Below are 26,097 nucleotides of genomic sequence, written 5' to 3' on the forward strand. Positions count from 1 at the left end.
TTAATTATTCTTTATTTTGTATTATTATTATTAACACTTTGCCACATAGGTATTTATCACTAACTCTTGAGGTTAAAATGTGCTCAATTTATATTTGGATCTATATATTTTGTCCGAATACGGATATTAGGCAGATATTTTTTGGATAGATGATCAGATCTTAAACGTATCTTGATCGAATTCTATGACATTTATTGAATTCTATGACAATTTTTGGAGGCAAAAGTTTTAAAAATTTATATATTTTTGCATGTCAATACGTATAAATATAGAGTATCATTAATAATAATATCAACATTCATAATTTAAATAAGTAAACTAAAAAGGTAAATTATTTAAAAATATATGCACTTAAATGGATAGCCGATATCTATATCCATATTAGAAAAATTATATCCGATCTGTATCTGTATCCGAAATTTATACTCGTATCTAATTTTTTTCTTCAAAATTCTATCCGTATTTAAATTCATATTTGAGTTAAATCGAAAAGTTTTCACACTACTAACCCCTTATGTTTGGCCTTTATTGCCCACAAAAATAACTTGTTAGTTTTCTAAAATGTATTGTTATATTTTTTTAATAGATAATAAGCTCTAGACCAATTATAAACTAAATAAAAAAAATATTCCTACAAAACATGTAGATTGAACGAACCGTGATTATTATTTCTAAGAAATGGGGATCTCTCGAACTAATTCAGAGACTCTTAAACTGATTCAGTAACTAAATATCTTTTTAATTTCTAATAATATTTATCTTTAAAAATTTAAGACTAAAAAAAGGACTAATTAATCGAGTTTGGGGCTTAGTTTAAAACCAAACAAGACTTTAGAAAAATTTATGGAATATCAACCTAATATTAAACTAAAGTCTTAGGCCCATCGGAGTGTTCCAAAAGCGCAGACCGACTACATTCGGGTGTCAATTCGGTCATTTCACCAATAGAGCTCAACCAGGACGCTTCGAGATTCTAGGCCGCGCCGTTGCACTCTTTATCCCGTTCAAGTACTCCGTGGTTGTATTTAACCAAAACGCAACCCCATCGGCCTTTCGTACTTCATCAGCACGTGTCGGTGGATGTGATCTATAGCGACGAGCATAGAAAGAGCGAAATGAACCTACTCCAGCAGCACATCGTAACACAGCTGGAGATGTTCTTAGGTATAAGCCCTTCTCTTTCTCTCTCCTATCTTTTGCTTCGCTCTCTCTCTGTATATCGCCGTCCTCCTCCGAATTGATCTGGTATCTGTTATTGTTCTTGTCCTATTCCGCGAGGTAAACCCTAAGGAGGAAGCCGCCGCAAATGGAGGCGGAGGAGGCGGCGGTGGTTGCGGCGGCGGCTGCGGAGGAGGAGGAGGTCAAGGCAGCGACGGAGGACGAGGCGCTGCTGTCGAAGGCGCAGAAGCTGATCGCTAGGATCATCGAGACGCAGGGGAGCCCAAATCCTAGGTTGCTTCATACGCTCGCCTCCATGTTTGAGGCGCAGGAATCCAGGTTTGTTTTTTCTCTTCATTTTGTTGAATCCTAGCCCGTCGGTAATCCGGGTTCTAGGGTTTCGGTCCAGAGGTTATTACTCGGAGCGCGTGGGTTGTGAGAGGTGGTGGTGGTTGGTAGCTCTTTGACTGGGGTGGTGGGTCTTCCCGGGAGTGGCGTGGGGGGTCTTCCGGGGGGTGGGATGGGGGTGGTTATCTTGGTAGAGATTTATGTGCTTTTTATGTTGTGACATTTAAGTCTTGGAGCACGAGAACTTGGTATATTCGGGAAGCTAACGAAAAAAAGCTGGCCAATTTTTATGGCACTTAGCTTGGAGCCTCTTGATATATTCTATAAGGTCTTTCCATTTGGTTTGATTACAATAGGTGGTGTTACGCAAATGCCCGTTTTTGGTGATGTTCGTGGTAATGAGTAAATTTTTACTAAATAATCAACTCTTGGGCAGATATCCATCCAGGTGCTAGACCTGATTAGCCTAATTTGAAAATTCTGATCCAGCACAGGGTGTTGTCTTGAATCGAGCTGAAGAAGTATCACGCGATCAGTGACAGGCTTTAGATACGCTACTTGTTTCATATTCGAACCAAATATGTTTGCTTGCCACTGTACACTTAGTTTTTATTATGGTTCACTCTGATGACTAAAATCCTAAAGGACATGATTTAAAATTCAAGGACATGTGAGTAAAATCTTTTGCCTCTTATGTTTAGAGGCTTTAACCCAAGAACTAATTGTACATAACCAAGACTTCTAGTATTTGCCAGCAATTTTTTTTTTTAATTACGATATTAAAACCTCTTTAGAAAGGAAAGTTATAGTCCTAGACAAACTGACAGCCCTTAGGGTTTGATGTAATTTGTGATGTTCTAGTCCTGTAGATGATTAAATCATCCTGCAGATGTAATACCTCCATTATTTTGCGACACCATTTGACACGGCCAGTAGTATAGAAATGTAGATTGTTATGCTAACCCTTCTTGGGGAGTTAATGCTGCTGAGTTTCTAAACTTCTTTGTTTCTCTCTACTGAACAGCATTATTTTGCTTTTTATTTCTTTCTTTTACAATAACTACCTATTTTCCAAAATTTAGTGCAATAAATATTGGATCTTTGAATTCCAGGCACTGATGCCTGCCTTTAACTATATTGTATTTCTTCTTAGTATATTCTTCTGATCCTGCTTCTGTAAAGCTTAAGACTTTTTTTCTAACTTTATCCATGCTTGATTATTTTTTATTGTTGGTCCGACTTCTAAACTCATCACTATTGTTGCTACATATCTCACTAATTACCACAGTACTAATGTAGTTTTATGGTTATCTGGCTTCTCTCTCATTGTTTGTGGCATTTTATTTGTATATTGTTCGTGCTCATTTACAATTATCATATCCTACTCCCATTCTCCTGAGTCACATCATCCACTTAGTAAGATTTTGCTTTATGGATCTCTTTGATTTAATGACAATTAACCATGCTGTCCTACTGCATTAAGCAGACACGGAGAAATCGCAACGTGGGCGATAGAAGTGTTCCGCACACTTAATTATAGTACTGAGGTGTTTCATTGTGTCAGTTCCCAATTTTAATTATTTAAGAAAAATTTGGAAATCAGTCATGAATATCTATGTTGCATGTTATTATGATTTTTTGGTTCTTGATTAGAAAATTTGGTCTAGTTTTTACGGTGCAAAAGACTGATAAAAGGATTGTCTTTTCTGCTGCCCATGGATCTGTGCAATTTTAAATTTCAGTTTATTTGTGCTACTTTTTTGTTTACTGAAATTTCTGGTATGATCTACTGGCCTTGTTAGATATGTAGAAGAATCTGGAAATTCATCTTCCAACAATGCACGGGCTTCTTATGCTATTGGAAAGCTGGGTAACTTAGTGAAGGTATGCTATTTTGTCTCAAATAAATCGCCTAATATAATATGAGATCCGCTATTGAGTGTCCCTTTGTGTTTTAGTACTGAGGTTCCAGTGTGATTATCATCTTTTTCTGGCCTAATGAAGCCTTTATTGATGCAGGAAAATGATGAGTTTTATGAGTTAATTTCATCAAAATTCTTATCAGAAAATAGATACTCCATTAGTGTTTGCTCTGCTGCTGCTAGGCTCCTAATCAGCTGCTCTTCAGCTTGGATGGTTAGCTAATTCAGTTGTTGGTTTGGTTCTTTTATGATGTGAACTCTTGATTTTATCTGTTAACTTGAAATGATGTATATATGTCTTTGTCCAGTATCCCCATGTTTTTGAGGATGCTGTTCTTGATAAGATCAAAACCTGGGTGCTGGATGATGCTGTAGTTTCTGGTGATCAATGCTATTGGAAGCATTTAGGGAGGAATAAGCCAGCGGATTCCGAAATGTTGAGGACCTATGCTATTGGACTGCTTGCTATAGCATTAGCCGGGTATGCTGTCCAAATTTCTGTGTTCAATATGTTCCTTTTTTGTTCTAGTTGCTTCTTTTACACTCATTTTATACCTTATCTTTTTTCTCAGTGGTAGTCAAGTTGTAGAAGATATTCTTACATCAGGTTTGTCAGCTAAGCTCATGCGGTATTTGCGTATGCGGGTCCTAGGAGAGGCCAGTTCGAATCAGAAAGATGCTAATTTTCCTTCAGATACCAAGCATGCTTTGGTTGCCAATTCTGCTAGAGTTAGGGAAGACAACAGGGGCAGAACACGTCAGGTTATGGATGGCTCCCGGTTGGATCCTCCAAGAATTGCAGAGGAAGGTGTTTTTGGTGATCCAACTGTTGAAAGAGATATTGATAGAGGTATTGGAATCAGGCAAGCACATGGAGACGATCACCAGGGAGACGGTGGTGAATTGTTGAATTCTGAGCTTACTGATTCTTCATCACAAGTAATTGGTGGATATGAGGTTGAGGAGAATGACGATCTTACTGGAGAAGGATGGCACAGTTGGAATTTGCAGGATGAGAAGTCCAAATATAGCGAGAGACATGATGCTGATGAAAATTTGAGGGATGATTCATCAAGGCGAAGGTTAAACCGAAGTGGTTCAAGGACAAGAGGGAAAGGGAGGACTAATGAAGGCATCTTAGAAAATGAAAGGAGTTCAGGGTCACCATGTTCTGGATTACGTTTAGGAGGTCGTGGTCCTAAGGATAAGAATTTGATAAGGAATGAAGATGTCAAGAAAGTACTTGATGCGAAAAGAAGTTTGAGTAGGACTGATTGTGACGTTTCTGGTTTGGGAGAATATAAGGATGACAGATTGAAAGATTGCAATGTTGGTTCAAAGGATATAACTGAAATGGTAAAGAAGGCTATAGAAGCTGCTGAAACTGAAGCACGGATAGCAAATGCTCCCACAGAAGCAATTAAAGCAGCAGGTGATGCTGCAGCCGAACTTGTCAAGACTGCTGCTTTAGAGGTAAGCAAGAGATCAGATATTCCGATCACCATATTACCTCACAAGAACGATAATGAAGCCTTTCGTTCATCAGAACGCAATTATGTGAATATTTTCAAACATAACATAGCCTTTGGTCTAATGTATTTTCCTGGTTGTTTTGTAGGTTTGGAAGAGTTCAAATGATGAAGATGCAGCTGTATTAGCTGCTTCTAAAGCTGCATCTACTGTCGTTGATGCTGCTATGTCAACAGAGGTCTCACGGTAACAGACATCACACTTCTGGCTCTTGTTTCTCTCCTTCTCCTTCTTTTCTCTTCCTATTATCTATACTTGCATTTTATTGTTCAGTAATCCCAGCCAAGTGAATAAGGATATTGTGGACTCGAGATCCAATGAGGACGAGGAGCTGGAAGACTTCATCATATTGGATGACGAGCCCCTCTCGCAACTAAGAGAGAAATACTCCATCCAGTGTCTTGAAATTCTTGGGGAGTACGTTGAAGCTTTGGGACCTATTCTGCATGAAAAAGGTGTTGATGTTTGCCTTGCATTATTGCAACGCAGCATTAAAGATCAAGAGGCACCAGATCACTTGGCATTATTGCCAGAAGTACTCAAATTAATTTGCGCATTAGCTGCTCATCGAAAATTTGCTGCATTATTTGTTGATCGTGGTGGCATGCAAAAACTTCTGTCTGTTCGTAGAGTCTCTCAGACATACTTTGGTCTTTCCTCTTGCTTATTTACAATTGGTTCTCTCCAGGTAATGGTGGTGCTTGATGTTTGGAGCTTCATTATTCTTTCTTTAATTATATCTTCCATTATTATTTTTTGGTTTATCCTTCTTAAATTGTGTGAAGTGATTTATTGGAAAAGATGCTTGCAGGGTATTATGGAACGTGTTTGTGCTCTCCCATCTGATGTGGTTCATCAGGTGGTTGAGTTAGCCCTTCAGCTTCTTGAGTGTCCTCAAGATCAAGCTAGAAAGAATGCAGCAATCTTTTATGCTGCGGCATTTGTCTTCAGAGCAGTCTTGGATTCTTTTGATACACAGGAAGGTTTGCAAAAAATGTTGCATCTTTTACATGGAGCTGCGTCTGTCAGATCAGGTGGGAACTCTGGAACACTAGGGATTTCTACTGTAAATCTCAGAAATGATCGATCACCTGCAGAAGTGCTTACTGCATCGGAAAAGCAGATTGCTTACCATACTTGTGTTGCACTACGACAGTATTTCAGAGCTCATCTCCTTATGCTTGTGGATTCTCTCCGTCCAAATAAAAGTAGTCGTAGTATAGCCCGAAGCACTTCAAGTGCGAGGGCTGTGTATAAACCAATGGACATCAGCAATGAGGCTATGGATGCAGTGTTTCTTCAAATACAGCGTGACAGGAAGCTAGGACCTGCACTTGTGAGAGCTCGTTGGCCTGCAGTGGATAAGTTCTTGGCATCTAATGGGCATATAACAATGTTAGAATTGTGTCAGGTAAATTACTCCACAAACTCTAGATTTGATTATTGCTGAAATCTGCTTTATTGAAGTAGATTCTGACCTACTATAGTGTCCTTACAGGCACCACCTGTGGAACGCTATCTCCATGATTTGGCCCAATATGCATTTGGTGTTCTCCATATTGTAACACTTGTACCATACAGCCGTAAGTTAATTGTAAATGCTACTCTGAGCAATGATCGTGTAGGCATGGCAGTCATTCTAGATGCAGCTAATGGTTCTGGCTATGCTGATCCTGAGGTAAATAATGTTTTTCATAATTATTTAGCATAGTGTATCTTCTGGATTTAGCATTGTTGATATGCAATTCTTAAGACAACTTAACTGCACATTTCTCATGTCCTTTTCTTTTCATATCAGGTTATCCACCCAGCATTAAACGTTTTGGTTAATCTTGTCTGTCCACCTCCTTCAATCAGTAACAAGCCCTCTGGTCCTTCACATAACCAGCAGCCTGTTTCAGTTCAAACCTTAAATGGGCCATCTATAGAGGGTAGAGAGAGGAATCTAGAAAGAAATATCTCAGATCGTGCGCTTGCATCATCCAATCAAAATGATTCTCGGGACCGCAATGGGGAGTGCAATCTGGTGGACAGAAGTGTAGCAAACCCACCTGTGCCTGCTATGTCATCAGGAGTAGTTGGTGATCGCAGGATATCTTTAGGACAGGGAGCTGGTTCTGCTGGTCTTGCTGCTCAACTGGAACAAGGATATCGGCAAGCAAGGGAAGCTGTTAGAGCCAATAATGGTATAAAGGTTCTCTTGCATCTTCTTCACCCTAGGATGATCACGCCTCCTGGAGCTCTTGACTGTATACGAGCTCTTGCATGCCGTGTACTACTTGGCCTGGCAAGAGATGATACAATCGCACATATATTAACAAAGCTTCAGGTATATTGATATTGTGTTACAGGGTTTAATGAAACTTCTAATATTTTCTTGTTCTTGTGATTATATATTCATAATAATAGCAAATTTTGTTAGAACATTTACTGCTTTTTCAGTTTTTAATTTCCAATATGCAAGTCAAGTTTCCTTTTTGTGTGTGTGGTTAATGGAGTATTTAAATTACACCCAAAATCCCTTCAGGTTTCTTTGATTTTGCTATTCCTTTTCCTTTATGTGAGAATTGACTCCATCACCAGTATATTTCTTCACCATCAGCAAAATTATATGGATTTGTTAAAGCAGGCAGATTGTCTTTTCAGATTGTACTCAATCTCTTTCAATATTCCAGGTGGGAAAGAAGCTTTCAGAACTCATTCGAGATTCAGGCAGTCAAGCATCAGGAGCTGAGCAAGGCAGGTGGCAGAGTGAGTTGTTGCAAGTGACGATTGAATTGATTGCGGTAAGGGACAGAACAATGTTTATCTGACTTTCTGAAGATTTCCATCTATACTTCTGAAAGGAGCTTTCATTCTCAGAAACAGTATGGCAATCTGGATTGGTTGCAATATGTTTCTTGCTTATTTGGCTTAATATATATGTGACAGATATTAACGAACTCTGGGAAGGCGAGTACTTTGGCTGCCACTGATGCTGCTGCTCCAACATTGAGGCGGATTGAAAGAGCAGCTATAGCTGCTGCCACTCCCATCTCTTACCACTCCAGGTCTAGTGACTTCTATTTTGTTATCTTATTTAAGATATTCTAAAAATTTTAGGGCTAGCCTACCTATTGTTACTCAGATGATATGATTTTTGGTGTACAGGGAGTTGTTGCAACTAATACATGAACATCTCCAAGCATCTGGTTTAACGGCAACTGCCGCGTTGCTACAAAAAGAGGCTGACTTGATACCTTTGCCATCACTGGGAACAACATCTGCACTCCACCAGACACCTCTCCAAGAAACTTCATCTGTGCAACACCAATGGCCTTCTGGGCGTGCATCTTGTGGGTTTCTTCAAGATACAAGAAAGATTGGTCCACGGGACGAAGATGGTGTTGTAAAATCTGATTCATCATTGGTGTCTTTGAAAAAGAAGCCCCTAGTCTTCTCTTCCAGCTTGTCACAAGCAAATCAGCAGCCTCCATCACATTCATTATCCTCTGATAAAGCATCTAGTGCATTAAAAAATACTGCTACTTCTGGGGGACTTGAAGCTCAATCTCTGTCTATACACAATACTAGTGCAGATGTGGAGCTTCCAGTTAAAACCCCTATATTGTTGCCAATGAAACGGAAGCTAATGGACTTGAAGGATTTCAATTCTGCTTCACCAGCCAAGCGGATTGCAACAACAGAGCTTGTTTCTCAACATCCAGTTTGTCAGACTCCAAATTCTAGTCGCAGAAGTTGTCTGCTAACAGATATTAATGTCCAATCACCTAATGCACTTTATACTCCACGAGATCTTGTTGGAAGGTCATGTTTCAACAATATTCCTGGGGACACTTTGGATGATATTCACTTCACTCCTGGAGCACCAACACCAATGTCACTTGGTCTCACAGCTGATTCACAACCTGGAAACGTTGAGAGGACGACCCTTGACTCTTTGGTTGTGCAATACTTGAAGCATCAACATCGTCAGTGCCCAGCTCCCATAACTACTTTACCGCCACTCTCTCTCTTGCACCCTCATGTTTGCCCTGAACCTAGCCGCAGTCTCAATGCACCAGCTAATGCTACTGCACGTATAAGCACCCGTGAGTTTAGGAAACAGTATGGTGGAATTCACGCACATCGTAGGGACCGCCAATTTATTTATAGTAGGTTCAGGCCATGTCGCACTTGTAGAGATGATGTCACACTTCTGACTTGCATTACCTTTCTTGGAGACTCCCGCATTGCAACCGGGAGCCACTGTGGTGAGCTAAAGATATTTGATACTAACACAGGGAATGTTTTGGAGAGTCAGACATGCCACCAATCTCATGTTACAATGGTGCAGTCAGCCTTGTCCGGCGGAAATCATCTGGTTCTTACTTCAGGAGCTTATGAGGCAAGGCTCTGGGATGCTTTTTCACTCTCAGGTGGGCCTTTGCATTCCTTTGATGGCTGCAAAACTGCACGCTTTAGCCATTCGGGAACGGTATTTGCAGCCCTTTCTTCAGAGGCATCTCGTAGGGAGGTTCTCTTGTATGATGTTCAGACGTGTAATCTGGAGCTGAGGCTTCCTGACAACTCAAACAACCATTCTGGTTCGGGTCGAGGGCATATGCAGTCACTTATACATTTCAGTCCCTTGGACAACATGGTGTTGTGGAATGGTGTTTTGTGGGACAGGCGCAGTTCGAGTGCTGTTCATCGGTTTGACCAGTTCACTGACTATGGTGGAGGTGGCTTTCATCCTGCTGGTAACGAGGTATAAGCTACGTATAAATCTCCTTTTCTCATCTGTTGTTTGCTGTGTATTAGTGCATTTTTATTTGAAAGCAAATAATTCATTTATAGATGTAATATGATGTCATTTAGTGAGACGGTAAGGCTTACTGCCACACGCCATTGTGTTGTAGCCATATCTAGCATTGTGGGTAAGGTTGTTTACCACTTTTTCTTTGGAAACCCATCAATGGCGAGAATTCAGTTCACTGGGTTGTTATTTGTCGAGAGACATGAGCAAAACATAGATAAGTAAAATTTATGTTTGCATGCGCTTTCTGTATGTAGGCTTGTCAACTGGTTGAATTTCTCCCTTGGTCTTTCTACAGTGATACTTGCTTCTTTTGTTGTCCCAATCTTTGGACTTGGTCTTTGACAGACATGTGAATCATGCGTAGTCACGTAGAATGGTCTCTCAGACAAGTGACTATATACATGTACATGTATATGTATTACCTTTATTTTGTTGACTTGTCATTTGTCCTTCTCAAATCTATGCAGGTAATCCTCAATTCGGAAGTTTGGGATCTCCGTAAATTCAAGCTTCTGAGAAGTGTTCCTTCACTGGACCAGACGGTGATTACATTTAATGGTGGTGGTGATGTCATATATGCAATTCTCAGACGCAACCTTGACGAAGTTGCCTCAGCTCTTAACACTCGTCGAGTTCGACACCCTCTATTCCCTGCCTTCCGCACGATAGATGCAGTGAACTACTCAGAAATTGCAACTGTTCAAGTGGATCGCTGTGTCCTTGACTTTGCTTCTGACCCCACTGACTCTCTCGTTGGGGTTGTTGCCATGGATGATCATGATGAGATGTTTTCATCGGCCAGGCTTTATGAGGTAGGAAGGAAACGGCCCACTGATGATGATTCAGACCCTGAAGATGGTGGTGAAACAGAAGAGGAAGAGGAGGACGAGGACAATGATGATTCAGAGGCTGATCTAGACCCTGCCCTTGCAGCTGATTTGGAGGGTGATGGAGACACAGACTCAGGTGACCTGAGTAATGATGATGAAGATGATGAAGATGTCGACAGTGTAGATGAGCTCGATGAAGATGGAGACTTCAATATTGATGATGCCGACTTTGATGGGGGCCAAGGTTTGTTGGAGATCATGGCTGAGGGTGAGGACGGGGATGAGGATGACAGTGATACCATGGAGTCCCTCAGCAGTGGTGAGGAGGATTTTGCTGCCAATGCTTTTGGATTCTAAATCTGTAGAGATCTGAGCTTATAATTTGTTCTCTCTGTAATTATTTGTACTTGGATTTTTGGTAGAGTAGAATTTAAAAAGAAGAAATATATTGAAGCTACTGGTGCATGTAAGTAAAGGTCGATCCGGGTGGAGGGGGAAGAGAAAAGAAGACTTTCTTTTGCCTGCGTTGAAGAATATGTGCTATTATGCACTTCATTATATCTATGGAATTGTAGATGTCTAAGCTTATTTGTCAATCTTGACATTTTTGTGTTAATATTCCTTTCCCTAGTTCTGGATTTTCCATGTAGTTCTCCCTCATTGGTGAGACTGTCATGGAGCTGCTGCCTTCGAGCTTTGGGTGCACTCTTTAACAGGGGGCGAGCAAACTGACTCTCATCTGATCATAATAATCATACTTTTGTCTGCATCCAAGTTCTAGTTGTATTTTATAGGCTGAGCAGCAAGAACAAAAATCATCAAACAAGATCGAAGAGGCTTGCCACCCAAAAGATGGTCCGTGGGAGACCAGTAGGCAAGGAGGAGAGAAGTTTGATGAATTAGAGAACAGAAACTCTAGGTCATGAGATGTCAGACAAGAATCCATTGAATTAGAGAATGCTTATGGTTTACGTGAGTTGGATTCTGGCATAGCGTGTTGTGATAAACTGGGAGATGCATATCAGTTTGGATCCATAAGCATCAGATTGCACAAATCTCCTTCCAGATTTACATGGCTGGGTTCCATTCCATAGGATGCTGTTTTATCGTATAGTGATGCGCTTGAATGGCATATATCGAAAAGGTGAAGAGGAAAGTCTGCTCTTTTCTCTCTATCTTTTTGAATAGTTAGCATTTGTTACTTTCTTAGCTCATCTCGCGTAGGGGAATGAGTTGGATGGAGAATTTGATTTGCTTCTTAGAGAAAGGTTCCTGCTTTGGGTTTGCTATTTCCTTTAAAGAAAAGGAGATAAAAGACAAAGAAACTTAATTGCGTAAACAATTCAAGTACTCTCTGATGAAAGTTCTAAATCTAGATTGAGAGTGTGTGTATCAACAGCCAAGTTGTTTATGAGGTAGAGCTGACCTCCTCAGCATTTACCTACTAAAGAAGTATAGCTACTCTAATGAGTACCACGTAATTTATGTTTGATAAAATGACATAAGGGATCAAATATTTCTAAAAAAAGGTATCTATATCATTCTAGTATCAGAGATCAAGGTTAAATTACCAGGAAGTAGAAAACTGGAATGGGCTTCTTGGAGTTTTAGCAGAGTGATCCAAACATCATGCTAAGAAGATGTAGATTACAGTGTGAATTATATAATATAGTGCAACTAGATACATATAATCAGATGAATATATCAAAGCAGAATTAATAACAACATTCCTGAACAGATTGATGACTACCACACACAATACTTCTGGTATCCACATCCATTTTCCTTAAAGTTGCATAGACATCAATTTTATTAAGCAATTATACACAAACACACACGAAGGAAGACTATACACTAAACTCTAATTTGATTTGGGCATTCAATCTGGCCGCTGAGATGCTCAGTTGACTCCTCAACCTTGATAGGCTTATTTCCAAAATTCGTGCATAACGGTATGGAACTTTGGATGTTCTTGCAATGACCCAAGGAGCGCCGAGTCAGTGGAGCTGGACAGCCATATCCGGCACAACCTCGATGACCTCTGATTTCTCTACTAAGTCAGAATTGAGACGATTGGTAAAGGAGAAAGAAGTTGTCGAAATAATTACATAATTTAAGCAATGGAATAACTTTTTATTCAGATAAGCAGCAATACAGAAACAGGCCTTCTATTTCCGGATTCCAGCAACTATATCAAGATGAAGGTAAGCAAGCAGACGGTATATATTGCTACAGAAGTTTCACCCAGCAAGAAGAGGTAATCTTTAAAATTGTTATGAGAGCAAAAATGGACTAATCTGAAAGTAGACAATTGATGGTGGAAAGCAGGAAAATTTGGTTTTAAAAATTTTAAGATAAAATAACTGAAATTAATCAGGAGAAAATAACCATAAACTCTAGTAAACAACAATTAGAATGGCCACTGAGAAACATTCTTCTTACAACTTGGTATATTAGGTTTGCATACTCCAGAAGATCAACAACTACATATCTGTTGCAGGATTCCACAATGTTTCATATAGCAAGCATCTCACAGAAGAAATGATAAGAAAAACCTCCAACCACGAAATCCATCTAATTTATTTGCCAGTGACCTCTTCGATCTACAGCATGACTCTTTTGTTTCATAAAAAGTGATACCTATTATCACAATTTCTCCAGCCCCAATCAAGAAGATCAAACTGTCCAAGACTTAAAGTATCCACGAATTTCACAATAGTTGTAGGAAAGTTTCAAGTTAATTTGAGGACCCTATGTACTACTATTCGCTGGTTTAAACTACTCATCTGTGAAAATAATTTAGTTCCTATATAGCTATTATTAACTCATTATGGAATGCTTATAACTCCAATACAAGCTGGAGCAATTAAATTGCAGTCTAAATACCCGAATCCAAAATCGAGACCAGAATCCGCGCAAGTACTCACTGGACAATTCTTCCGCTTGCTTCGGAGTAATCTTTGCAGAGAACCCACTCGCCACGTGCTTGTAGTGGTAGATCACAGCCTCCTTCGCCGCCGCCTCACTGAGAAAATAACCAAAGGACGGAGGATCTTTAGAGCTCGAAGAATAAAAGGCCAAGTCCCAGAATTAAACAAGAACACCAAATTACCAAATAATAATAACTCTAACAATTATAAGGGAAACGCATCAACTTCCACCTTCCAAGGACAGAGGCGAGGACGCGGATGTGGAATTCCTCGGGGTCCTCGCCCTCGGGTCGGTCGACGTACACGATCTGGACCGTCGCCTCCTCCGCGCCGGGATTCGTGCTCTCCTCCGCCATTAAGATCTCCAGAGAGACGAGAGCGAGGAGGAGGAGGAGTCGAGGAGAAGAGTGCTGGAAGAGTGTCTTTCTTCGCTTCAACCGCATCGTGGAGCGATTAGTACCCTTTTCTTGTAAAAATAAGTTTTTTAGGTGTATTTTACCCTCTTATTTTCGAATTAACTTTCCCTAATTTATAAATAGACAAATACTTCCATACCCTCGAAATTCTGATCTCAGTCCAGAGTTCATATATAACTATCTAGAGTCTTAGATCGCTCCTGCCACTATATGGAGTATTACCTTTAAAACCAATGGATCATTAAGTTAAATGTTAAGGTTTAAAAATACATTAGGGAAGAAATGCCTCTGCCCCTTCCTAGTAAAGACTATCAGGAAAGGGGAGAGGGAAAGAAACTCGTAGAATTTCTTATTCTACTCTTTCTTCGCTTTCATCTCTTCGATCCTAATCTTCATTTGTTGCTTCTCATCATTGAAGTCCAAACAATTCGCTTTCCTCCCCCACTGTCGCCGCTCTCCTCCTCCCTTGCTAAGGTCACCAAGGCTTACGCCATTATTGCCTCTCCTCCCTCCCTCGACAAGATTATCGAGGCCTTTACCACTACCATTCCCCTCATTCGTTAGCCGAGATTGTCGAGGCATTCACAGCCGTCATTCCCACTGTCTTTTATGCTTCAACCATTCCCTTTAGCTGCCTCACTATAACATACTCATTGCCCCGACTGTAGTTGTTGCCGGAGATGATCGTGTTTGTGTAGTGCAATAATCTGTTTATGACCCAAGCAAGCAACACAGGTGAATGTGTCCTATCACGTTTGATACTACGACATATTTAATAAAAGAGTTGTGTTCCCTAATAGGATAGTACTCAAATGGTTAAAAAGGGCTCATTTTGAATGAGTGTATCTTGATTCCAGTTCCAATAATATATGTTTAATAATATAATTAAGTTTTCACTTTTCTTAAAAAATAAAATAAAAGAGTCATATGTTCATGTTGTCTTGACAGATCTAAATCCGACTCAATTATTAGTTTGAATCTATAATCTCTATAAAAAAAAATTTTGATTTCATATTTGATAATTAATTGACTCAAAAACTTAGGTTATTAAATAATGAAATATATTTAACTGTATGTATAGCCCGCATAAATTCTTTGATTACACTAGACCTGATCTCTGCTAGAAAATGTGTCACTAGCACAAAGTTTTTTCTAGGCAACATGACATAATTATCAAGTCTAAAGGAACTTCTGCTGTAGGTATATGACACTTGGATGCTCTGCAAAATTAAATTAAGACGAATAGAAATATAGATTTTGAGAAAGAAGAAGAAGGGAAAATAAAAAGTGTCACAAAATAATACTTCACTGGTTCAAAACCAATGAATTCAATCTTGCAGTGGATAAAAACTAGGAGGAAAATAAGCAAGCAGATGCATTAGAAGGGAGAGATGCCTTGAAAATTGTTTCTTTTCTGCTTCATTTTGTAATGAATTACTATGCAACTACTTAACCAGTTAACCCTCAGCTAGTAATAATATAAGCCAAAATCACAAAATTAATTTTGTCATTCTTTTTCTTTGCCCCGAAATGAATATGATAGATGAAATCTTTTTATGGAGAGAAGAGAAGACGATGTATGTGGAGACTACCTCATTCGCCTTTGGAACTTTGAGCGAAGAAGAAAGGAAGAATAGAATGAGGAAGGTAATTAAGGGAAGGAAGGAGACTGTCTTTATGGCTGCAAGGGTTGTGTTGGTGATGGTGTGATGGAAGGAAGGCGGTAGGGTTTATAGTGAAGGTTAGCTACTAGCTTTTGCATGCAGTTACGTTACATGATTTAGGGCAGAAAGAACGTAAATATCAACTTCATGACAATTGATCATAATTCAAACCTTATAACTGCAGAGTATTTTTCTAAATAATATAAAAATTATGCATAAACGAGGCTGTTTGATTGAGAAAATAGCGTTAAAAAAAATCCGTTGAAAATTTGTTTGAACAAGATTAAATCATTCGCGCATAATTTTTTCTAGAGAATAAATTCTATCAAACATTTGAAATAGAATTTTCTAGAGAATAAATTCTATTCAAATATTTGAAACAATTTCGAATGACTTTCAAAAACCAAATATATTTAATTAAAAAAATGCCCTATTTGATCTAAATTGTGCTATTTCGAATGGATGTCTTGTATTAAGAAAAGATGCTTTCTCCATCTGTAAAACTCTTTAAATAAGGAGGGAGAGAGCATCTAAATAATAAGAAAAAATAATTATACTCATGATCCTCGTTTCTTCGTACAAAAGCATTAACTTTTAATTTTTTTTTAATCTTTGAGTTGCTAATTAATTCCTAAATTCTTTGAAAATATAGTCCTTAGAAACTTGATTGTGAAGACATTATATCGTAGAGATAATTTTCAAGAGTCTAAACGAAGCTTCTAGCATGTCGCTTTCTAAACTCAAAATTTTGTTTTAATTCCATTCTACTTCTCAAATTTTCTCAACAATAATTAACCATCGCTATTAAATACTCAAAATATAGAGGTTATGGATTAATTCTTCCTAAGTGAATTGGATTAAAACTATTATACGAGACAACAATTTTCAAAAATTTATTCTCCCAGCAATTTATTCAGCGACATCTAACTTTCATGTAGAAATAACTATACTTATATATTATATTTCAATTTAGTGGTTTTGCTCACATAGTAAAAACTCAGATAATCTCGTATTTAATTACTAGAGTGGTGTAAAAAATAAAATGAGAGGGCTAGGTTGGTAAAAGAACTCATCAGAAGCCTTGAGCGTACTTTGTAACCAGTTTATGTGATCCAAACTAATATAACAACATAAAATAGTATGTCCCACGAGTAATCTTTGTCTTACATTATTAATACTTAATTGGCCTTTTTAAGGTCTCTATCGGTAATTTTTATTCTTATTACGTACATCCCTCTCCAATTATTAAAGATCACTGGATAGTAATTGTACATCTTTTTTACCAGCATAATATTCCATAACATTTAAATAACTCCAAGTTCTGTAGTCCAAGATAAAGTTATCCTCGGCAGAGATTGTCCTCTCCGGACAAGGGCAGTGGGCGGCTGGTGATGAGTCTTCATCAGAGCAACCGACGGACGTGGTGTCCTGCAACCAACGGCCAACGATCACGTGACGAAGCCAAGTCCTAAGTCCTGGTGTCGCTGTTAGCAGGTTACATGTCATGCAAGGTTCTCTGGCTTGGCTTTGGCTCGCCTCATGTGGGTCCAGATCGTTTCAGCCATTGGAGGACTTCCACGCTAGAATATATGGTTAGTGCCTGTTTGGAGGGAGCAGTAGATAAGAGAGCCGACCCTGGGCTTCAGTGGTGCTTTGCAGGTGCGTCGCATGTGGGAGGTGACTGCACCTTTCTGGTGAGGGATCTCGGTGGATCCCGTCACCGCCTCTCGCCTTCGCCTTCGCCTTCGCCGTCTTCGTTTACTCCTCTCTGTTCGTCTTCTTTTTCCGGCTCTTCTCTTCCTCTTCTGAAACTAAATTATAGGTATATCTAATTTTAATCGATTATTTAGAGTAAATTGGTATGTCTTAGCTCGATCTCATCTCTCTTCGGTGATGGCTATAAACCTCGAAGGAAAGTGAGAAATATTAACGAAAAGGAAAGAAGAGGAATCCGAGCTTTGGAGGATGCCGGAGAGCGATGGAGACCCTAAGACTAGCCCTATCAACGGCGAGCAGCGGCCGCAGCTCAAGATATCGCCCACGATCTCACCCGGCGCCGCCCCTCCCGCCAGCACCCTCCGCCGTGCGGCCACCGCTCCTCGCTCGCTGCCGCATCGTGGCCTCACCGTCGCGGTAGACGACCCATCCTATGCCCCAGCCGCCAATGGCGGATTCTTCGATCGCGACTGGTGCTACCCGTCTTTCCTCGGGCCCTACACTACGAGACCTCGTCCGCGGCCGCCGCCAGCGCTGCAGGCGAGGAGGCTCGACTTGCCCGACCGCCGGAATATTAATCCGCCGGATCGGGCTAATAAGCTGAGCTCCGAGGAGGAGGGGAAGAAGAATGAAGTAGTGAAGCGGCCCCTCGTGTTGGAAGAAAGGAGGAAGGTCTCAATACCTTCTGCTTCGGCTTCTCTGGCTCGAGGAACTCGTCGGTTTGAGTATACTTTGTTTCATTTGCTTGTAAGTTTGCTTATCCTACTACTGCCATGGAGCGAAAGAAATTTCTATCGGTAAAGGTGGGATCTTTAGCCCCCAGAGCTGATTTCGGCAATTTCTCTTCTTGCAGCTTCTTGTTGTTTCTATATCTTGTGCTTATTTGGCGATTTTGCAGCGGAAGAGAATTTTAGAGCTTCAGGTATTAATTCAGCTTTTATCTCAATGAAGGAAGACCGATTTCGTAATTGTTGGATTTTTTTTTTCAGAAGGAGGTAAATAGCATTCGCAGATTTTGCAATGGAACTGGTGTTGAGAATCCTGAAGGCGTAGCATTTTTGCAGTCCGAAGATAGATATTCTGATTCTTATTCTGGTAGCTCTGAGAATAGGACTATTGCTCTGTACACTGTGGTGATTTCACTTGTGGTACCATTCTTCTTGTTCAAATGCCTCGATCAACTGCCTCAAATAAGAACAATCTCCAAGTGCTCAAAAAATAATGAGGAAGAAGTCCCCTTGAAGAAGAGGATTGCGTATAGGGTTGACGTGTTCTTTTCTGTGCACCCCTATGCTAAGCTGCTCGCGCTTCTTATGGCCACCAAGCTTCTTATTGGGTTTGGTGGGCTGGCATTGTATGCAGTTAGTAGCGGTAGCTTTTATGAAGCCCTCTGGCTTTCGTGGACATTTGTGGCAGACTCAGGAAACCATGCTGACCAGGTTGGATTGGGACCACGAATAGTTTCTGTGTCAATTAGTTCTGGAGGGATGCTGATTTTTGCCATGATGCTTGGATTAGTATCTGATGCAATCTCTGAGAAGGTGGACTCTTGGCGCAAGGGGAAGAGTGAAGTGATCGAGAGCAATCATATACTAATCCTTGGATGGAGTGACAAACTGGTAAACTTCTGAAGGAAATTTCACTTGTTGCTGCTCATTTAAATTTTGAAAACCAGCTTATTTTTTTTCTATAAACAACTATCAGTTTTGTTTCTTTTGATTTACATGCACAAAAAGATTATTTTATGTGGTGTATATATTCTGCCATTTCTGATGCACCAATAATAGGAAACCATCCATTATATTATTCTTTTATTAGACAATTTTGTACCTCTTGGTGCTTTTTCTTCTATTTGTCTATTCATCTTCTTCATAGGGCTATTATCTCAGCTTCTGGTGGTCAATAGATGCTAAATCTCAGCAAGAATGATGAGTAACTGAATATCCTCTAAGATCTGGGATCACTGTGCTTTTCTTAAAAAAATTATTTACTTCGTTTGATCCTGAAAATGCTTTTGAATGACTAAGACTGTATACATAATGCATTTGATAACTAGAAATTGCTGTGTGGTCACGCTTAAAAAAATGAATCGGTATGAATATAATATCAATCATCTTGACATGAATTACTATTTTACCTCCAACGATGTAGGAAATCTTAGTCATCAACAGCAGCTTAGAGTGCATGTGCATTCTGAGGTACCTGAGTCAATATCATTTATATTAATCGGAAAATATAGAAGGGAGACTATGCCAATGTTTCTGAATTCTCTTTCTTGTTGAAAGAACTTTTTGTTAGGTTATCATTTTCTTTTTAAATTGAACCTGAATTAGCAGCTTACTACTTTTTTATTGTTTAATGACAGGGCTCTCTTCTCAAGCAATTAGCAATTGCAAATAAGAGTGTCGGTGGTGGAGTAGTTGTAGTTCTAGCCGAAAGAGACAAGGAGGAAATGGAGATGGACATAACAAAGTTAGAATTTGATTTCATGGGAACATCTGTAATATGTCGAAGTGGCAGTCCACTCATATTGGCTGACTTGAAGAAGGTACTATAAGTAGTTTCAGGAGAAATTTGGATTTTATGACTTGGTCATTCTCCTGTATTATTTAAAGAACATTTTTTTAACTTATGCATGCTTTTCATTATATCATCTTTGACAGGTTTCAGTTTCTAAGGCTCGTGCTATCATTGTTTTAGCAGCTGATGAAAATGCAGATCAGGTAAGTCATTCATCTCCATGACTTACAAGTAAATGAGTTTTGAATTTTTTTTTTCAAAAAATGAATTTTGAAATTTTGATATAAATATTCTCGTGTGCTCAGAGTGATGCACGTGCTTTGCGGGTGGTACTAAGTCTGACTGGTGTAAAAGAGGGATTAAGGGGCCATGTTGTTGTAGAAATGAGTGATCTTGACAATGAGCCTTTAGTGAAACTTGTTGGAGGAGAACTCATTGAAACAGTGGTTGCTCATGACGTCATTGGGCGTTTGATGATACAATGCGCTCTCCAACCCGGCCTTGCACAGGTAAAATTCATTTGCAGGACACCTTTGTCTTGTCAAGGAGATTTTTGAACCAATCTGAATATATTTGGGGCAATCTTCTACTTATGCTTTGTCTTGACAATGTACTATCTTCCTGAGAAGGAACAACATGTAAATAAGTTGGTCAATTGCATAATTTTCTTATGGTATGTCTCTATACTATTGCATCCTTTTCACATTCTTTTGCTTGGATATTCTCTAAGTGCAGATAAGTGATCTTTTTTTCATTGTATCAAAAGATCATGTTTTTGCTTCTTTTCTTTGACAATGTAGAATGTTCCAAGGTTCCCAGTTTCGGCCGATCCCGAGTGGGATCGGCCGAAACGGATCGGGATCGGCCCTAGCCGAAACCAGTCAGTTGACTGGTTTCGGCTGCGGTTTCGGCCGTTTCGGTCGGGATCGGCCGAAACGGCCGATCCCGACCGAAACGGGTGGGAACGGGTCGGATCTGACCCGGATCCGACCCGGATCCGACCCGGGGGACATCAATAATTGATGTCCCCACCCCCCCACCTGCCTCTCTCCCTTTTCTCTCTCTTTTCCTCTCTTTCCTCTCTTTCTCTCTTTTCTTTCTTTCTCTCTTTTCTTTCTTTCTCTCTTTCTCACGGATCTCTTACTCTCTTTCTCACCGGTGACTGAATAGTGAGTAGATCTCCATCTCTCCGGTGATCTCGATCTCCGGCGACGTTATCCGACGACCTCCAATGAATCTTATTTTTTTGTCATTTTTCTAAATTTTTCTGCATTTTTAAATAATATTTAGAATTTTATATAATTAAAAAATAGTCCGATCCGATACGAACGGCCGATACGGCCGATACGTATCGTTTTTTTGGACGGCCGATACCGATCCCGATCCCGATACTGGGAACCTTGGAATGTTCTATACGATGATAAAGAACAATTTAAACAAAGATAAAAGAGAGAGAGTAAAATCATACCAGTAATTTGTTCTATTAAAGAACTATGCTATTTGATGAACAGAGTATCTCTGGTTATGTATGTTTGGTAGTTCAGGATTTTGAAAATTCTTTTTGTAGAACAAGCATGTCATTTTATGGTTTGTGGTTCTGGTAGAATTGAACTTATTGAACATATTCATCTTGTGCTTCACAAATTTAGTAGTTGTTTCTTCTTCTTTTGTTAATGTACTTTGGGTTATCCCCTATCTTTGCAGATATGGGAAGATATCTTAGGATTTGAAAATGCTGAGTTTTATATCAAAAGGTGGCCCCAGTTGGATGGTATGCGTTTTGAGGATGTATTAATTTCATTCCCTGAGGCTGTTCCTTGTGGTGTTAAGGTTGCTTCAAAAGGTGGGAAAATCATAATAAATCCTGATGACAACTATGTTCTGAAAGAAGGTGACGAAATCCTTGTTATTGCTGAAGATGATGATACTTATTCACCTGGTCCCCTACCAGAGGTGAATGTCGTAATTTCATATGTTGCCTTTTTTTTTCTTTGACCCTTTCACTTTTCATATTAGCCTGTAATAGTGAAGACAGAGACACATAATCTATTTAGTTGGTTTGTGGCAGCCATGTGCTTGTGCATAATACATCAGGGGAAAGAAAATGGGTGAATGTATGGATCATGGTTGTAGTTTTTCTTGAAAAGGTTTTATGCTAGCTGTCCAATTACCTAAACCAACCGTTCTTAGTCCTGTCTTTCAAATGCTTTGGAAAGATGAAACACTAAGCTCTCATAAGTCATAAGCTGAGTGAACACATCCAGTGTCAATGAAGTATTAATTTCCTAAAGGCAAGTTATGCCTGAGAGAATATTTGTTCAATAATAATACTTTCTTTTTCTTGTTATAGATTATGTTGTTGCTCAAATTTCTATCTTGATTGATAGACTTAATTTGTAAATTTTTTTTATTAGAGATACCTGTTTCTCATTTTGATAAGTCAAAGAGGTGAAACTGAATACAAACCTCTAATGTCTCATTGGAAGCAATGCAAAGCATAGTAATCATATTCAAGTACTGACTTTCTGTTCTAGTGATGTAGCTGATATATGCAACTTTTCTCCCTTCATCCATTATATTCTTTTATTTCAAAGTTTTTCCTTCCTCAGGTACGACGGGGCTTCTTACCTAATATTCCCAGCCCTCGTAAATATCCAGAGAAGATATTGTTCTGTGGTTGGCGTCGTGACATTGACGACATGATTACGGTAATTTTGCATTGAAATTGCACTTGTTTTCACATCTTTTTTAACCTTAGATTTTCAGTCTCCTTTAAGTGGATGCTGTTTGCTTCTTCTTGTTTTTTTTTCTATAATTATGCTACTTCTGCATAACTTATCGTAAGCCCATGATCCAGATTTCTGGTTTACCATTTTCAGGTGTTAGAAGCTTTACTTGCTCCAGGTTCTGAATTGTGGATGCTTAATGAGGTTCCCGAGAAGGTAAGAGAGATAAAGTTGACAGAGGGCGGATTAGATATTTCAGGATTAGTGAACATTAGGCTTGTCCACAAGGAAGGAAATGCCGTTATCCGGCGCCATTTAGAAGGCCTGCCTTTGGAGACATTTGATTCTGTGAGTACACTGTTCCAGAAGCATATTATTAGGACTCTTTTTTCTTATATGAAAGAAAGTAAGTTTGCAATACCAATAGATGATACAATATTACTCTCCCTTGGGGAAATTTAACAGGGATATAAAATGTTCTCTTTATAATCTTAACCCCTGGCATCAAATTTTTCTCTTTATAATCTTATCCCCTGGCAACAAATTTACTGCACATAGATGTACTGGAGGCAATTAAAAATCAGCATTCTCCAGTCTTTGTAACAGAGAAATATCATATACAACTTTTTTGTTTTTGTTTTTGTTTTGATAGGAGATACATAACATATACAGCCTAAGCAGAAGTTTGTTGCAAAATATGAGCAAGATCAATTAACCCTGATTATTTCCTTAAACGCTCAGCTGTGGGTCTAGATGCACGCTTGCAGATCCTCAAAATTTTAGTAAGATTGTTGTACATAAGCCCAAAGTCCTTTGGCAAGTAAGAACTACTTGTAGTTGTCCGTGAGCATTATACACTTTAGAGCCAATAACTTGATAGCATTAATGTAGTTGTTTTATATATCAAATCGGTGTTTTTGAGGTAAAAGTGTTGCATAATTGTGGTTGAAAAATCTTATTTGAGTGTGTTAACTTCTTCCATCAGTTTTAGTGCTGACTTGAAGCCGACAGATCTTAATTCTTGCAGATGAGTCAGTCGAGGACTCCATTGTGCATTCTGATTCACGATCGTTGGCTACCCTTCTACTTATTCGTGATATTCAGGTATGTGATTGTTAGACTTGGTAAGTAGTTCAGCTTACATTTCTTGAATGTCCTGAGATGATGATTTAGTCTTTGACATTGAATTTGTGTGAGGTCTGTACTAAGCTTATTCTTTACTGCACAATCTACTCTTTTCCTCATATTTCTGGGAAAAGGCTTTCATGATGATGACAATGATAATCCTGATTTACTACTACTCTATAGTCTATGCTACTACTGCCATTAATATTTCACCTGGATACCGGGATGTTTTAGTAATACTTATTTTCTTGTTTATTTTCGTTTTATTTTACACCTTCCCAAGATGCATGAGTTGCTTAAAATAATGAAGTGACAAGGTTTTATAACTACAACTATGAGCAATCATCTATATAAATAGTCAATTGATCAATCTTTGCAAATTTTCTTGTATTTGAGTATGTCTGTTCATTCATTCGTACACTTTGTATATTGCAGTCCAAACGTCTTCCATCCAAGGAAGTAAGATCTCCTCTTCGCTATGCTGGCTTCTCACATAGCTCCTGGATTCGGGAAATGCAGCAAGCTTCCGACAAATCAATAATCATCAGTGAAATCCTAGACTCCAGAACAAGGAACCTCGTATCAGTCTCCAGAATCAGCGATTATGTTTTGTCAAATGAACTAGTTAGCATGGCATTAGCTATGGTAGCTGAGGACAAGCAAATCAACCAGGTTTTGGAGGAGCTCTTCGCCGAAGAGGTACCACACGAAGCTCCCTTTTATCTATATTTATCTCAGATTATTCTCTTTAAGAACCAGCCATTCATTGTATAAAGGAAAAAGGAAGAAATATAGTACCCATTTATCGAAATTGTTTTTACGGTTCAGGGTAGCGAGATGTGCATACGTCCTGCAGAATTCTACCTGTATGAACAAGAGGAATTGAGTTTTTACGATATAATGGTCAGAGCTCGTGAAAGGGGTGATATCGTGATCGGCTATCGTCTTGCCAACACCGACCAGGCGATAATTAACCCAACACAGAAGTCTGATGTTAGGAAGTGGTCACTTGATGATGTCTTCGTTGTGATCTCCAAAGCTAAATAAAATCCCAAAGCTCTGCTGTGCTGCGTGGTGCATTGCCTTGCGACCCCCTGCTGTATAACTGTAACAGTAATCCCCGCTGATTGAAAGAAAGAAAAAATAACATTGTAATGCTGACTGTATGCAACCAGTGGTATATTTCTAATCCTAGCTTAGGGGTTAGGTCTGTACATGTTAGCTGCTGCTCAAAGCATGCCTGTACATGGTTTATTAATTCTCATATGCATGCTTCTCGATTGCACCCTGTATCTCCCAATTTTAAGTAATCACTGGATCAGTCAGCAGATAAAGATAACTTTTGTTTCTTTTGTTTTGTTTGGATATAAATCTATATCAAGAAGAAAGAATAGTAGCAGGAAATTCATGGGGGAGAAGAACTCCATTATGTGATAAATTCACATAAAAACAGAAGTAAACAAATAGATAAGGGAAAAATATAAAGTTGACATTTATGGTTAAGTCAAAATTTAAAGTGACTTTTTTTAAACTTTTATTGTATCACTTAATCTTCTTGTAGTTTAAATTTATGTGCAACTGATAGTTTTAATAAAGAATGTTCAAAATGCACCTTTTATTTTACATCAACTAATAAGAAAAGCAAGTTTTGTTTTGTTTAGTTTTTGTCTTATACTTTTTTTCATTTTTATATTTTGGACATTGCAAAAAATTCAAAAAGAAAAAAAGAGAGAGGCAAAAATAATGGCAAAATGAATAAAAGTTTAATAACTTTAAAATATAATTATCTTAATTGTTAGTTCTGACCAAAAAAAACTAGTGGTTTTATATAGATTAGAACTACAAGGGTGACACAAATAAAAGTCCAGATAGATACCTTAAATTTTGGCCTTAACTAAAATGAGATAAAATATATTTTCCCTAATAAATAACTATATGAGCAATGGTGTTCAAATTGAAAATTCTTGTCTATGAGTCAACACCACAAAGTTTGATTTGTTAATGTTACGTTAACAAGCCTCGTCAAATTTGCTCAGTGTTCAAATTGAAAAATGTACTGTGTAGTCCATTAATTAGTTAAAAGTAAAACAAAATAAAAGGAAATTTGAGTTTAACACCTGTCTTTTGACCTATTTGTTTCTAAGCCTTGCAATATTATATTTAAAAGTGAACCCTAAATTTTGTCAAATATTTTTAAAAAATATTTTTTATTAATAAATTTAGCCACACTCCTAGATTAAATTACTATACTAAAATGGCTAAAATATTTTTATCCAACCTAAAATATCTAATATCTAACTTAACACAAAAAGTTTATCTACTTTACCCGACCTAAAAATAAGATGGAGGACATTTTCGATATTTTAGAAAAGAATAATTTGCAGTGGACGAAATCGTACAAATATTAGGTT

The 26,097-nt window shown here is 38.7% G+C and overlaps 3 protein-coding genes across 9 annotated transcripts; 2 read left to right on the forward strand and 1 right to left on the reverse strand.

Annotated features, from left to right (window-relative positions):
- Positions 1 to 1,139: 1,139 nt before the first annotated feature.
- Positions 1,140 to 11,205, forward strand: LOC140791930 (DDB1- and CUL4-associated factor homolog 1). Its single transcript, XM_073142657.1, has 14 exons — positions 1,140 to 1,497; positions 3,309 to 3,390; positions 3,526 to 3,642; positions 3,737 to 3,909; positions 4,001 to 4,901; positions 5,047 to 5,144; positions 5,232 to 5,646; positions 5,770 to 6,369; positions 6,457 to 6,636; positions 6,757 to 7,287; positions 7,634 to 7,744; positions 7,890 to 8,008; positions 8,109 to 9,708; positions 10,227 to 11,205. The coding sequence occupies exons 1-14, from the start codon at positions 1,307 to 1,309 to the stop codon at positions 10,944 to 10,946; spliced, it is 5,838 nt and encodes a 1,945-aa protein (XP_072998758.1). The 5' UTR covers positions 1,140 to 1,306; the 3' UTR covers positions 10,947 to 11,205.
- A 1,043-nt stretch (positions 11,206 to 12,248) lies between these two features.
- Positions 12,249 to 14,065, reverse strand: LOC140791736 (subtilisin-like protease SBT3.3). 5 transcript variants are annotated; one of them, XM_073142378.1, is made up of 3 exons: positions 13,751 to 14,065; positions 13,476 to 13,614; positions 12,249 to 12,630 (listed from the first exon to the last, which is right to left on the reverse strand). In XM_073142378.1, the coding sequence occupies exons 1-3, from the start codon at positions 13,960 to 13,962 to the stop codon at positions 12,517 to 12,519; spliced, it is 465 nt and encodes a 154-aa protein (XP_072998479.1). In that variant the 5' UTR covers positions 13,963 to 14,065; the 3' UTR covers positions 12,249 to 12,516. The 5 variants fall into 5 exon arrangements, with proteins under 5 accessions (XP_072998479.1, XP_072998482.1, XP_072998480.1 ...); XM_073142381.1 differs by having other exon boundaries at positions 13,517 to 13,614; positions 13,751 to 14,062; XM_073142379.1 differs by having other exon boundaries at positions 12,249 to 12,642; positions 13,517 to 13,614; positions 13,751 to 14,062.
- Positions 14,066 to 17,100: 3,035 nt separating this feature from the next.
- LOC140792572 (probable ion channel POLLUX) lies at positions 17,101 to 25,035 on the forward strand. 3 transcript variants are annotated; one of them, XR_012109770.1, is made up of 13 exons: positions 17,101 to 17,421; positions 17,512 to 18,062; positions 18,169 to 18,237; positions 18,305 to 18,934; positions 19,681 to 19,863; positions 19,979 to 20,038; positions 20,141 to 20,344; positions 21,540 to 21,788; positions 22,445 to 22,543; positions 22,715 to 22,909; positions 23,589 to 23,665; positions 24,122 to 24,385; positions 24,515 to 25,035. XR_012109770.1 is itself a non-coding variant. In XM_073143646.1 (13 exons), exons 2-13 carry the CDS (start codon positions 17,565 to 17,567, stop codon positions 24,731 to 24,733), a joined length of 2,763 nt encoding a protein of 920 aa, XP_072999747.1. In that variant the 5' UTR covers positions 17,101 to 17,421; positions 17,512 to 17,564; the 3' UTR covers positions 24,734 to 25,035. The 3 variants fall into 3 exon arrangements, 2 of the variants coding, with proteins under 2 accessions (XP_072999747.1, XP_072999748.1); XM_073143646.1 differs by having other exon boundaries at positions 23,573 to 23,665; XM_073143647.1 differs by having other exon boundaries at positions 18,308 to 18,934; positions 23,573 to 23,665.
- The last annotated feature ends 1,062 nt before the right edge of the window (positions 25,036 to 26,097 follow it).

The sequence above is a fragment of the Typha latifolia genome, chromosome 7, assembly GCF_019914945.1.
Source record: "Typha latifolia isolate L0001 chromosome 7, TyphaL0001v2, whole genome shotgun sequence".
Lineage (NCBI taxonomy): Eukaryota > Viridiplantae > Streptophyta > Magnoliopsida > Poales > Typhaceae > Typha > Typha latifolia.

Excerpts from the sequence above, each read along its gene's own strand:
- LOC140791930 (XM_073142657.1), top strand. The coding sequence starts at position 1,307 with ATGGAGGCGGAGGAGGCGGCGGTGGTTGCGGCGGCGGCTGCGGAGGAG. Across the intron at positions 3,391-3,525 it reads AGCTGGGTAACTTAGTGAAG|GAAAATGATGAGTTTTATGA; the intron begins GTATGCTATTTT and ends TTATTGATGCAG. Across the intron at positions 5,145-5,231 it reads ATGTCAACAGAGGTCTCACG|TAATCCCAGCCAAGTGAATA; the intron begins GTAACAGACATC and ends TTTATTGTTCAG.
- LOC140791736 (XM_073142377.1), bottom strand. The coding sequence starts at position 13,962 with ATGCGGTTGAAGCGAAGAAAGACACTCTTCCAGCACTCTTCTCCTCGA. Across the intron at positions 13,615-13,750 it reads CTCGCCTCTGTCCTTGGAAG|TGAGGCGGCGGCGAAGGAGG; the intron begins GTGGAAGTTGAT and ends TTATTTTCTCAG. Across the intron at positions 12,640-13,475 it reads GGTCTCGATTTTGGATTCGG|AGAAATCAGAGGTCATCGAG; the intron begins GTATTTAGACTG and ends CTGACTTAGTAG.
- LOC140792572 (XM_073143646.1), top strand. The coding sequence starts at position 17,565 with ATGCCGGAGAGCGATGGAGACCCTAAGACTAGCCCTATCAACGGCGAG. Across the intron at positions 18,063-18,168 it reads ATACTTTGTTTCATTTGCTT|CTTCTTGTTGTTTCTATATC; the intron begins GTAAGTTTGCTT and ends CTCTTCTTGCAG. Across the intron at positions 22,910-23,572 it reads CTTTGGAGACATTTGATTCT|ATCTTAATTCTTGCAGATGA; the intron begins GTGAGTACACTG and ends TGAAGCCGACAG.